This window comes from Pygocentrus nattereri, chromosome 12 (assembly GCF_015220715.1).
Source record: "Pygocentrus nattereri isolate fPygNat1 chromosome 12, fPygNat1.pri, whole genome shotgun sequence".
NCBI classification, from domain to species: domain Eukaryota; kingdom Metazoa; phylum Chordata; class Actinopteri; order Characiformes; family Serrasalmidae; genus Pygocentrus; species Pygocentrus nattereri.
This window is the reverse complement of record NC_051222.1, coordinates 19590787-19604581: the sequence shown is the minus strand read 5'-3', so window position 1 is coordinate 19604581 and position 13795 is coordinate 19590787. Positions and strand designations below refer to the sequence as shown.

The 13795-nt window shown below is 40.6% G+C and overlaps 1 protein-coding gene across 1 annotated transcript in view; it reads right to left on the bottom strand.

The window, feature by feature from the left end:
- Positions 1 to 3811: 3811 nt before the first annotated feature.
- Positions 3812 to 13795, bottom strand: part of LOC108434698 (radixin) — a 69178-nt gene continuing 59194 nt past the window's right edge. The window contains exons 12-15 of the mRNA XM_017710028.2: positions 13477 to 13637; positions 12420 to 12512; positions 9697 to 9924; positions 3812 to 7813 (exon numbers count right to left, since the gene is read on the bottom strand). Of these exons, the coding sequence (XP_017565517.1) occupies positions 7649 to 7813; positions 9697 to 9924; positions 12420 to 12512; positions 13477 to 13637 (647 nt within the window). The 3' untranslated portion in view covers positions 3812 to 7648. The remainder of the gene's footprint in view (positions 7814 to 9696; positions 9925 to 12419; positions 12513 to 13476; positions 13638 to 13795) is intronic.

Below are 13795 nucleotides of genomic sequence, written 5' to 3'. Positions count from 1 at the left end.
AGGCACAGAATTTAAGGTGGAACTGCAATTAACCTAGCACTAAATTTAAGGTGGCACAGAATTTAGGATGGAACTCTCTTTAAGCTAGCACTAAATTTAAGATAGAACTTCAGTTAATATAGCATAAAATTAAAGGAGGCACACAATTTAAGGTGGAACTTTAACTAACATAGCAATGAAATTAAGGTGGCACAGACCTTACGGTGGAACTTGAAATGACATAGCACTAAATTTAAGGTGGCACAGTGTTTAAGGTGGAACCTTTTTAAGGAGGCACAGATTTTAAGATGGAACTTTCTGTGAGGGGGCAGAGAACTTAAGGTGAAACTTGAAATAACATTTCACTAAATTTAAGGAGGCACAGAATTTAAGGTGGAACCTTTTTAAGGTGGCACAGACCTTAAGGTGGAACGTGAAATAACATAGCACTAAATTTAAGGTGGCACAGTATTTAAGGTGGAACTTTTTGTGAGGTGGCACAGACCTTAAGGTAGAACTTGAAATAACATAGCACTACATTTAAGGTGGCACAGTGTTTAAGGTGGAACTTTAATTAACATAGCAATAAAATTAAGGTGGAACCTTTTTAAGTTGGCACTGAACCTCAGTCAACATATCACAAAATTAGAAGAGGCAGAGTAATGTACATGTACTCATTCAGCGCAGGTCCACAAGATCAAATCCACCGCATTACTGACCCGCACTCTTCCATATGTAGGTTTTACATCTCTCGTTCCTTGTATCGACTTCCATAGTATCCGCTGCACAACTATCCTGCGTTTCCTTCAGGAAAGGCACATTTCTAGTTAGTTACTGAGATTATCTGGATTGTGAAGCAGAAAATGCAACCAACTTCTAAAACTGAGCTTTGGAGGAGAAAAAAATGGCTGCAGATTTCTTTGAAAAACTGAAGATGTCTGCAAGAAGTATGGATGCCAATGATAAAGACAGAAGGTTTTGTGTTTTTTTAAATAACGTGAAATTTTGCTTTTGCTTTTTTGATTGGAAAAGGGCGGTCTCTGACTTTTGCACAGCACATTATCAGTTTTAATTATTTAATAAATTTATAAATAAATAAATGGTGACATTCAGAGAAAACAGGAGAACACAGTTGAATCTTTCCTAACTGTAAAAAGCAGTTTTTAACGTTAAACTCCATTTCTCCCCTCTCTTATCGGAGACAACTGCCTGACCACACCACTTAACTCCTCAGCTTCTGAAATCTTTTAATAGCTCTCAGTTGTAGCCTGAAGGTTGGAAGCATGAATGAAGTGTTCTTAAACAGGTGTGGTTAGGTGTAAATGCAAAGCCCCCAGGACACCTGCAAAATGCGTTTCCAAAGTGTGCGGAGGTTCCACACACATGCAATACAAACGAACAAAGTCTACCAAAATAAATACCGTTGAACACAATGTTGACCCGTTGTTCAGAAGGATTTGTGTAGATAAAATACTGGAAACTCCAAGCAATATATTAATATGAAGCACCTCATAAAGAGGCGGGCCATTGTTTGCCTTCAGAGCAAATTCAGTCATCTGAATGCAGCCATACAAGCCGTGAACTGTGTATGGGAAACGGGACCAGCCTTCAAGAAAGCTTCCAATTTTCTGTCTTCTGATTGAAGAGACATCGTCCTGGGGTTCCTTAACCACTCAGAGTTATTCTGCAGTGTGTCCTGGACTATGGACACATGAGGAGGCGGCGTTTTCAGCACAGATCGCCCCAGTCCTGTAACATGGCTTCATGTTCCTTAGACATTATAAAACCGTATATAAAACGAATCGCTCCGGTCCTAAAATCTGATTGGCTAAGCCGCGTTCGAAGCCGTTGCTGTAAAACGTGTTCTCGCGAAATAACATCACGGCTGTGATTTGGTCGTAGATCAGCACAGCCTTGACGTTATAGCAACAACATACGTCCTCGAGTGTTCTACTGTTTTAATACAGCAGTTAAATAAATAAAAGGACGAGATGAATAACTTGGTCCCTGAACGCGGCGCTTAACATGTTTTAATGTCAACAGGTCCTTCCGCCAAATTATAGTTCCTTAACGAGCGGCTTGTTGCTACGTCAGAGTAACGAGCTCCGCCCACTCGCTGCTCAGCCTCCACACAGCCCGACTGACAGTTTGGGAATTTAGTGTCGTCTCATCTTCAGAGTCGGACCAAATTGGCGGTCCGTCAAATTGTGATCTTAAAAGTGTCCGTTTTCTGTTTGTGCGCAAAGTAATAAGTAAAAACATTCAAATAGCTCGAGCGTCCCCTATCAAAGTCGTTGCTTAGCAACGGCGTCACAGCGGAGTAATACAGTGTTCGTGAAAAAACCCTGATGTTATGGCGGAATGTCAGCCGGGTTACGGAGCCGGTTTAAGAGGAGCCTGGGCGCTTCCCGTTCCCTCTGTTACATCAGTAACAGGACTGCTGATCGGCAGAGGGCGCCCGCGAGGGAGTCCTCAATGAATGGGAGTGAATGGAGCTCAACGGCTAAAAACGAAAAGTTAAAGTAGTTTCTAATCACTTTCCCAGAACGATTCTTTAATTTTAGAAAGCAGAATGATGTATTTTGCTAAAAATAAAGAAATCTTACCCGTTATGTTTCCTTTTTTCTACAATAAACTGGTTTTGGGCAGCAGGGGGCGGGCTTTACTGCTAGCGCGCGATGATTGATGGCCCAGCGGAGCAGCTCATTGGCTGTTCGCGCTCAATGACGTCATTGTCCTCCATGAGACGGCGTTTTAAACTCCTATAGCTCGAGTTTAAAATAAACAGCGGAGTTAAAATATTTTATGATATTCAACGTTCAGGAAATGATTATTCTTTAACATTAAAATATTTAAGCATTTATAAACTACGATTTTGCTCAAGTGATCCATATCAAACCCATTCATTTTGAACTCGCTGGGGAGCGCTGTGTAGCGTTTGGGAAAACCGGAAGACGTTGCAGAGTGGGAATTCTCTCTACAAGTTCTCTGGTCCCACTCTGACTGGACCGGACGTGCAGGGAGAGTCCAGGCTCCTCATAAACCGGCTCTGTATAGGTGTTTATCTCTCCTGATTCTAGCACGAAGCACCGAGTGCAACTTACTGATTAAGTAAAAATCCGTTTTTGCTTAAACTTATTTTCTTAACCAGAACTAGGCTGGTCGGCTGGGTAACGGGCTAAACAAGTCCAACAATAATATCACAGTCTTGCATGACCGTACTCACGATACGATTCACTGAAAACGGCATATAATAGACATAAAAGTCTATTTTAACTTTTCACTTGTAGCCGTTGAGCTCCGTTCATTCCCCTTCATTGAGGACTCCCTCGCGGGCGCCCTCTGCTGATCAGCAGTCCTGGTTTTGATATAGCGGAGGGAGTAGGAATCGCCCAGGCTCCTCATAAACCGGCTCTGGTGAGACCAGTTTTCAGGTAGCAATTTTTTAAATTGCTTTAAAATTATGGCCGAAAAACGTCCTTCACATGTACTTATTAAGGAAGCTGCGAGAGAAAGATGCCATGTTTTGGGATACATACGCTGGACAACCTTCCCACCGCCGTCTTTTAAAGCATAACCTTCTGCTCCGCCGTGTTGGTTAGATGACATGTAACGCTATTCCGACTGAGCCATTAGTCCGATTATCAACGGATTACTAGACTGTATGTAAATGTGGCTACTGGTTGCTTAGCAACGGTAGCCACCGTACTCTAAAAGGGACTAGCTACATTTCTTGGCTAAATACTGGTTTATGTCGATTATTATTAATTATAACAAACAATTAATGTATTTTACATTGAGCGCTATTTATTAAAAGCAACAAGGCACTAGATGATGTACATATTTCATCTTTATTTTTGAACCAACATATGTAGTCATGGATAAATCTCCACTGGTGTTATTTCTATGTAACAGAAAGCTAAATAAACATATTGGGGAAGAAAAAAAAAACAAAAACAAAACGGCAAACATGACAGCTGGTTCCAGAAGCAGCAGCAGTTTTGCTCTGGACATTTTTCCCATCACTCAAATGCTAGCAGGCCAATATTAACCCATGAATACATACAACAAAATGTACTTGGCTACTTAAAAAAAAAAAAAAAAACACAATAACTCAAGCGACAACCTTTTATACCAATTGTTGTCTTAAGGTAGCAATCCTCTTCCCTTTAGTGAAGACTAGCATACTAACGCTGGTGGTTCAAATTCATAAATCCCCCACCCCCAAAAAATGAAAATAAAAAAAGACCAACACATTTTGGAAGCACAGTATTTCTCTTGCTATGGCATTTACATCCCATCTTTCTGGACACCTGCCTAGAAAAGAAACTGAACATTGGGGCATGTGTTAAGCTCCTTAGTGTCCTAACCACTCAACACAAGTGCTCCTGACCTTTGGACACTCTGGCTTTTAAAGGTCAGATCTAAACTTCCAACAACTTTGCTAGCAAAAAAATAAGCAACAAAAAAAAGAAACCAACAGTCACACTGAAAAATACAAAATAAAAATCCAGGTTTTACCCAAAACGCTGCTGCAATACATTACTGATCAAGTCATTTTGAAGGGATGAAGGTGGGGGAAGGTTAAAGAATCAATTTAATTGGCCTGTTTTCTTTTTTGCACACTATGGGAATATTTGCACCAGATATGTTGAAGAACTTCATGAATGGAAAACAGACTTAAGAAAGTAAAGTACCTTTATGAATGCATGGTTATCAAAACGTGTTGCAATAGCCAGCAAAAGAGATCGACAGCCGTTTACGTTTATTTCCCTGACTGTCATCACTATTTTTTGTTCATTGCTTTTATACCCATCTCCACGGGACTAATGAAAAGAAGGATGAAGACAAAAACAGCAGACCTTGAGGGTGGATTACAAACCATGTGACAAAAGCTTCCCATTTCAAAGCTTCAGCTTCTACGAATGAGTGTTCAGCAAAAGTACAAGTTCTTTTCCTGCAGTGCCGAAACCTGACTGTAACGATAAGTACAGAAATTACTCTTCATACGTAAAAGAACAGGAAAAAAAAAACATGGAAAGACAAACAGCTTAACATCCTTTTAGATTAGAGACGGGAGTTTGCTACACCTGACAATGTGCCATTTTAGAAATGCTCTACACGTGCTTCATGCCCTCTAACAGTGAAGGTAGGAGGGAACAGTTTCCTCAGTGTGATTCCCCTTTTCACTGTATGAAGAAACCCAGCACGATGTTTATAATAACTAACACATGACAGGACAGCTTTGGTATCGTATGTAAGTAGATCTATAGTATCAGCTTTCAGTGGGGTAAAGAAGCAGCAGCAGCAGCAGCAACTACTCAATGACTGGACCTAGAAACAATAATACTGAGCTGTCAATTCATACTGCTTAATCTAATTGCCGCACAAATGCACACAAGCCAGGACTCTGGACTCTATCTAGAACAGGGGTCTCAATTTCCTTGAAAAAATACACCTACTAAACCTTGCCAATAATAGATGAGGTGAATTAGGTATCTCTGAACTACAAAGAGAAGAAAACATGACCACACAGGACTGGAGACCCACTTCCAGAACAGGAGATGAAGACCCCTGCTCTAGACTCAAAATCAATAAACCTTCCAAGCAGTGTCATTCTGTAGTCGACAGCATGCCCATTTTAGGAGCTCTGGTTTTGTCTACGAGAAGAATGAATGAAATGCATTTTCGAAAACTGTCTCTGCTGCAGCAGCTTGTGGAAACCAAACATTTTCTAAAACCAATTTCCCCAAGTGTCACTGAATCCTCTGAATTAGGAGGTTGTTCAGCAGTTCAAGCAGATACAAATAATGTTATATACATGCTACAAACAAGCTGAAATCACATCTCATGAAAATAATTCTACTAGTAAATTCAAACTTTTTAAAATACTAACACCAGCTACTCAAACTTCTGACTAAGCTTGCTGGTTTATATGGGGTGTTTTGGTAAGGCTGCTAGTCTTATGATATCAATATACTGCTCAGCAGTGTTAGCTTACATGTAGCATTAGTCATATTTAATCTCAAAGACCTCGCAATCCAGAAGATGCAGTAGAAAATATTAGTGTGGCTAAACTTATTGTACTTTGGAACAGGGCTTGACTGCTTAGACCCGCAGTTCCTAACATGGGCCTGATGCCAAGTGCAGAACGCCGCACAACTTCGGAAGTCCACTGAAGAAGCCAGGCTGCCTAATTGAAGGTTGCTATCCAACAAAAGTTGCCACCTGCCCCTCGGTCCCATCTAACTGAACCCTATGGAGATGGGAAACACCCAACACCTAGTGTTTGATGTAGCAGTCGCCATGGTTACAGTAATGAGGTAGAGAGCCATCCTGAAGCCAGGACTGATGTTTTCATATGCTCCCCAGTCAGAAAGGCCATAGGTGGCTATCTGAAGCATCTGCATATACCAGTACATACATATTTAAACAGAGGCAGACAGACAGAGCTGCACATTGTATTACATGCATACATTAATCACTAACTCACTCCTGCCATTACATTCATTCGGTCAGGCAGTTTTGTCTGTCTGCCTGTCTGCTAATCCCTAGGCCTTTGTGAGCCGGTAGGCAGGGAAAACCATCGATATGGAGACTGGACATGAAACACTGAGGATGTACAACCTCCTAACATACTCCAACCAGACAGCCTGTCCCAACTCTGCACGCATCACATAACGCAGGACCTCCAAGACATGAACTCGGCTTAGATTCAAAGCTTATATCAGCTCTCTATGTAGCAACACTCAACTTCGACATCAGTGTATTTTTGAACGTCTGCTAGCAAATTTCACTGTAACCTTTCTCCAAGTTTGACTCGACAGTATTTTTACAGATTAGTTTGAATCAGCCGCACGTAATGTGGATAATAGCTTCCCTTTGGTGATCCTTAGTTTTGGTTATCGTTCACATTCATTCAACCAAAGACACACCTTCGGCGGTTTCTAATGGTCGTCTTGATTTCCACGTTTGTGCTCAGTTGCTTGGGGCTTTGGGGATTGTGAAATGCTCGTGCAAGACCCGCCCTCCAAACCTGGATTTGCTAAGCCACCGCTTTAACAGATACTAAAAGCAGGGTGTCAATAAAATGGGTGAAGAAAGATAAACAAAAGACAGAAAAAGCTTAAAAGAAACACACTAAGCTCTGTGTAAGTTGTGTGAATAAAGCATAGTGAATAAAGCCTTCTAACATGATGGAGAGGGGGGCGGGGGACAAAAAAAACCAAAAAGAACTGATGGCCATTTTGATAAAAGCACTCTGCTTAATTTTTTTTTCTAAAATGACATTTCCATTTTAGTATCTCTTTTATAGGTTTAAAGAAAAAAATTCATAAGTTCATAAAGATATGATACATAGCTTGCTCCTAATTGGACGATTCAGGTATGTGTGTAGGAGGAGCTTCACAAGAAGCAGCCTGAATGGCTGGCTGGAGACGGCGAGAGCTTTGGCAAAGCATTATGGGAGGGGGGTGGCAACCATGTCCCTCTAGCCTCTCTGAAAAGTGGGGGTTTTGGGGTGAGGAGTCAAGGGTTAAGGGATAAGGGATGGGAAGGTAAAACAAAAAGAAAAAACAAAAAACTCTGTGCTTGTAAGCCGCCAAGGCATCAGGGCTGCGGCTTGAAGAGTGGGGCGACAAAGGGGGGCCAGGGATGGCAGGGTCAGTCCTCACATGGATTCAAACTCATCGATTCTCTGCTTGGTGTTACCCTGGCGGATCTGCCGGAGGGTCTTGTATTTGTCCCTGCCAGCTTTGACGTTCTCGGCATGCAGAACGTCATTCTGGGTCTTCTTGGTGTCGTCCCGGGCTTGGGCCAACTCTGAGCTCAGGGCCTGGAGCACAGGGAAAAAGAAATGTTTAGTGCTAAGACTTCAGTGATATGACGTAGCTGTTGAAATCAGCTAATATTAAAGGGACATAAAGCCTGAAATTCAACACAGTGTATGATTTTGTATCATTTTTGCCTGTGTTCTTTCACTACAATACACAGCATACATCACACAACCATATAGTGCTCAATAAATCCTGACTGCTAGCCACTTCTCTAGAAGCAGTTCAACATTTCTATAACCCAACCTCAAGTAATTATCCTCCAGCACTTGTAGTCCTTTAAAATTTACTTTCAACTTCAAGGTACATCAGAAGGGGGTCTCCTTATCTTTAAAAAATACATCTCACTTTAGAGACTACGGCGGCAGTCTCTAAGAGGTCCTCCAAGTTTCCACATTTACTGACATCAGCAGGTATCCTGTCGATAACGCACAAGGATACTAATAAGCTTTGCCCAACCATCACATAAATATGCTGATGCTACAGATGCTCAATTCAGACAGGAGCCATTTGCGTTTGGAGTTGAGGTGAGTAGCCTAATGTAACAACTTTCTTACAATTACACACAATAATCACTTCAGAGTGCCAACATCAGCATATGGACATATGCATAAGTTTTGTATTAATTTTGCATAAGCTTTGATTTTACACAAGCCACTGTGGCCCTTGCTGCATACACTGAGTTATAACTCATTCATGTAGCGCTAGGTGCTTTTGCCACACTCAAACTGTCAGTCATATCAGCCTGTTCAAGTGACATTATTGAAGTCGGTTTAAATTTTGCTACCATATAACATTAGATCATATATGGTTATCATATAATTTTTCGCTCCATCAGGGCCCCATCAGGTTCACATGTAGTGTATGCTGAAACTTGGGCAGCCTCAAAAACATGAGTGCCTACTCCAAAGACCAGGCATTTCCTCATAACAGCTCACCACGGATGGATCAGAATGAAACTAAGAAACAAGGTTTCATTATAATACGTCCAACTAAGAAATTAGGAAGTTAGTAGAATTTTTACTAAATTTAATACAGGCATCAAAGTATGGTTCCCACTCATCTTACTGCTCTGCTCCCAGGGTCGCACTCTGCCTACTTTGCGCCCTAAGATTTGAGTCAATCATCTAAAACTATCTTAGAAAGTTTCGGGTAGTCAGAACTGAACTAGTTCTGTGGTGAGCAGAGTAATCTAGGTTAGCCAGTGTTAACCAGCTCACCTCTCCAAAACTGTTGTGACTGACAGTTTAACATACAGTGAAAAGTACAATATGACATGTAAAAGTTAAAATGTTTTTGGTTTTGAAAAAATGCAAAACAAGGTGGCACAAAAGTGACATGAACATAGAACCAATCAGTGAATAGCTACATCAAGCTGATCTCAAACAGATCTGCAGCCCTGAACATTATTAGATAGCTATGCCAATGAAAATACTCAGTTTGTAAGTTTCCTTAAAAAACATGTTTGTGTAGAAATACCATTGGAATGGTTAATCTCCATGCTCAGAACTTTTCTGCCCTTCCGTGGAAAAGAGGCCTTGTAAATAAGGATGCACCAATATTGGGCAATATGGATTAAAGTTAGATTAAAGACAGATGATGGGTTACTTGATGGAACTACTTTCTGTTACAATCCTAAAGCACATCCCCCAACCATCTTCACTAAATTTAAGGTTTAAAAACTCAATGACACTCAATGCCTGGAAAGCTATAACAGTGGTTCTTAAACCCTGTCCTCAAGTTTGCAAAACACAGGAACTGAAAATAATATTGAGTTTTTTCTGTAGGCCAGTGGTCCTCAAACCTATTTAGGGATCTGGAATATATTATGAAGCTTGTAATCGGAATAAATACAAGTGAATTTAACACACAAGCGCAAGCTCACCTGGAGCTGTTTCTTCACACGTTCGTTCTTCTGGGCCTCAGTGAGGCGGTCCTCCTCGCTGCGCTGGTGTGCTACCCCATCGTTGGACAGCTCGGCACTGGCCTCGGCACTGCTCTCGTCATGCTCATCATGCTCGTTCTCTGCAGAGCCGCCCGCTGGCACTGCTGCAGTCATCACATTCTTTAACTCCTCTTTGGTCTTCTCCAGGTCGTCCTGGGCTGAAAGAGCCTGAGGGAACAGGACGGCAAGGAGGTTCACGAACACAGTAATAAATAATGCAGTAACAAATCCACCCACTTAATCAACATGATAGAGAGTTGCATGAAGAGTGTATGACCAGTTCACATTACATGGAATAGGACAGTACAAACTAATGCATGTGCTTTCATCCAGCCTCATGAGGACACCATGACATTTAGGGCACCTACACACTAGAGGCTGACACAGGGTCAGAAACACAGCCCTCCAATGTATATCAGTTAGGACGCTGAGTCAGCTCAGTCAGATTACAAAGGTGTCTATGCAGTGAAAAAAACTTGCTGCAAAGCATTCTCACGTGGGGGCACGTCAACCAATAGAAACATGCAGGCAGAAGATGGAAGAGACTAGCGACGCTATGCACTCTAACTGTTCTATATGACTTCTTTGCCTACATGGCTGTTGTCTGCTTGGCTCTGTACATGGCCATCGCCAAAATTGTCTTTCGATGGCCCATATTTTGTTGTTCCTTGTCCAAATGTTTTTGTTTCCTAATAGATTTCGAACTGTACAAACTCTGCCCTGCTCCTGCCATGTACGCTCATTCTAGATGGACATGTGCTGCATGCGTCTGCATCTACCACTCTTTGCGCTGTCTAGTGTAGGCACCCTTACAGTCCACCTGAACCACTATCATCAGTGCCAGGCACATCTGGTTAACAAAATGAATTTCAGTCTGTTTCTTGATGAGGTGTCGGATGCTTTCACTCGACTGAATGAGTTTGAATAAATAATAAGGCTGACTGCATCACCTTAAATTTGATCTTACTAAGCTACATACAGCAGACAGCAAATTAGAAAATCAAAGGTTTTGTTTATGTCTCATTCTCTTTTGATAGTGCTGATTCCATCATCAAAACTTTTTTGTTGTACTTAGACAGAAACATAGCATCCTGAATAAATTATTTTCTGTAATTAGTAGAAATGTATTTTCTGTAATTAGTTGAAATTAGTAGAAATGTAGTTGTATTTTAATGGCTCAGGTTTCAGGTTGTGCATTAAGGGTTAAGCTCAATCTTAGACTAAACAGCAATGTAAAAAATGTTTTAAAAAAAGTCACAGATAATTCAGAGTGGGGCTTAATCAGGGCTTAAGAAAACTGGCCCTCTGTTTCTTGATTTTGCATATTACTCAAACCACTGATACACAGCTAAATGTGTCATTGAAGGAAGCAGCAATTCACCAGAAGCCTGTCTAAAATACACCCCTGCCACATAAAAACGAAAGCGTCACAGAAATGTGTGGGTTTAGTGAAATAAGTACAACTCTGAACATATACATATATATATATATATATATATATATATATATATATATATATATATATATATATATATATATATATATATATATATATATACACACACACACAAAAAAACGTATAAAACGCGATTTTACTGCAGCATTTTAATGAGACTCATTGCCAATCATCATCATTACTCTTTCAGATTAGATTATAAATCAATATTAAACAGTACATAAAATGGTCAATTATGAAAAGGTTTATATAAATATAAATAAGTCCAGAATAGCATTAATTTGCAGTCTCTTATCTACTAACATTTCTTAACTGAATTGTACGGCTGTACTGTTTTTGAAGATGCAAGTATCGGATCAGACCCTGTTTGCTTATATGCCATATTCAAGTGCTTAGATAGAAGGTTCAAAGAAAAAACTAGTCTAGTTCTTTACTAGTAATCAAACTAGCCGTTACAGTACACATGAGACTTTGCAGAGCTTGAACTTATAGGGGTTGGAGAGTGAGAGCTTCAATTCCTGAGCTGGGTTTGCGCACTTACCACTGGCAAGAGAAGGGATGTATATAATCTATATAATCAAGGCTTAATCTCAATAAGGAGATGGAGGTGCATAAGCTTGTGATTACTCAATCATTATGACTCAGTACAGGCTAGGTCACTGCTCTCTGCTCACAGACTGGTAGGATGACACTTGAGACACCGCTCAGTGTCATTTCAGCTGTGTTTAATGCTGATTTGTATTTCACATGAAAGTCCCAGGAGAACATCCATTAAGCATTAAATAGCTCTGTTCACATCCTTTAGGATGTAGGGCCAACAGACATGTTTAATACACACCACAAGGCACCACTTGACCTGATTTGCTCTAGTGGGTGTGCTGAGTGGACACAGTCTGATACGAAGTGACAGCTTAAGTAGATACACTCCACCAGCCTTTCATGAGCTGCTTGTACTACACATGAACAAATGCATCAAAGTTAAAGCTAAGAACACAAAGCAAGATTGCAGTGGATGGAAATATCTTAGAATTCCTAGCACTGGCAGATGACTGTCAGTTTAACTCAAATAAGACAGACAGAGGCCTAAAGTATCTACGACTTGAGAAAAGAACTAGGCTTCTCCCGAGTGTCTTAGACTAATTCTGTAAGATAGATTTACAACTGTGTTAGACTGAGCGCATGTTTGGATTGTGAAGAGGCATATTACTTTGTGCTGCCATTCTGTGGCCTCGTCTTCCTTTTTCCTCTTGGCTTCCTCCAGCAGGGCGATTTTGGCTGTGAACTCTGCCAGTTCGGCGGCCTGCAGGACAACAAAGTAGAACTCCGTGAGCTGCCACACCCACTCTTACTTTTGGTTTACACAGCAAAGTCTAGCTGATGTTCTGTTCATCAAAAAGGAATTTGAGTTTTCAACATTTCTACATAATTAAATGGTTAAGATGTAAACATCGTTATTCAGAGTACTTTCTCAATTCTAGAGAAACTTGAGTTAGAATTATTCACAGTGGTGGTGACAGAAACCACTGCAAAGTTTAATATCTCTAAAAACCTTGCTCACAAAAAGTTTTGCACTAAATAGTTATGAAGACACTGCCTGACATCTGAGACATTGTTTTAATAAAAGATAAGGATCTGACATATTTCTTAAAATTCAACAGTGGCACATGCTTACTATCAAAATTACATAAAAAAAAACTCAGATCATGGGGTTTCAATGGTTGCTTTAGACAGTAAATTAAATAAAATAATGGCTATAGTATACTGTATTGTGTGTGTCATATTGCAACTGCTGGTTCCAAACATCATTATAAAGAAATCGGATTTGAATAGTTTCTCTACAATAGACTGTTTCAAGCCAACCCATTCTGAATGACTACGTGTCAACAACTAAACTGCACAGAAACTTTGAAAATTAGAAATTAGAAAATTGGTGGACTTTAATTTAAAAAAATGGAGGTGAAACTGATAACAAAAGTAATCTTTTATAATAGTTTGTAAGCTACAAAACACTGAACAACTGTGAGCTTCCTTATGAAGAAAGCATAAATAGTGCTGTGTACAGTATGTGAAACAGTAAATGATCATTACACACAGGGTTTTTAAACATGGCGCCAAGTCCATTGAGTCTGTGGCAAAAACTGAATAAATCACACTACATGTGGTGTATTGTGCAAACGTCTTTACATAATGCGATATGATATTTTGACATATCGGCACACCTAGTCAGAAGTATTGGCAAGCATGCACATGCATGGTGTACATACGAGTTGCTCTTGGTTCTTCATCTGGTCAGCTGCCTGTTTGGCCAGTGTGGCTTTGGCCTCTTCGGCAGTCTGCTTCTCTTTTTCCAGCCGTTCTGCCTCCTCCTTTGCCCTCTTCCTCTCTTGATCCAACTCCAGAGCCCGGCGCGTCTGCTCCTCCAGCTCTGCGTGCGCACACGCACACACACAGACACACACACACACACACACATACAAACACAGAGTGAGAGACACACATTCGAAAGCACTCAGCCTAAACTCATCAAACCCAATAAATATAGTGCAGTTTCTTTCATTCCGGTCATCCAATTTCAACCAGTTG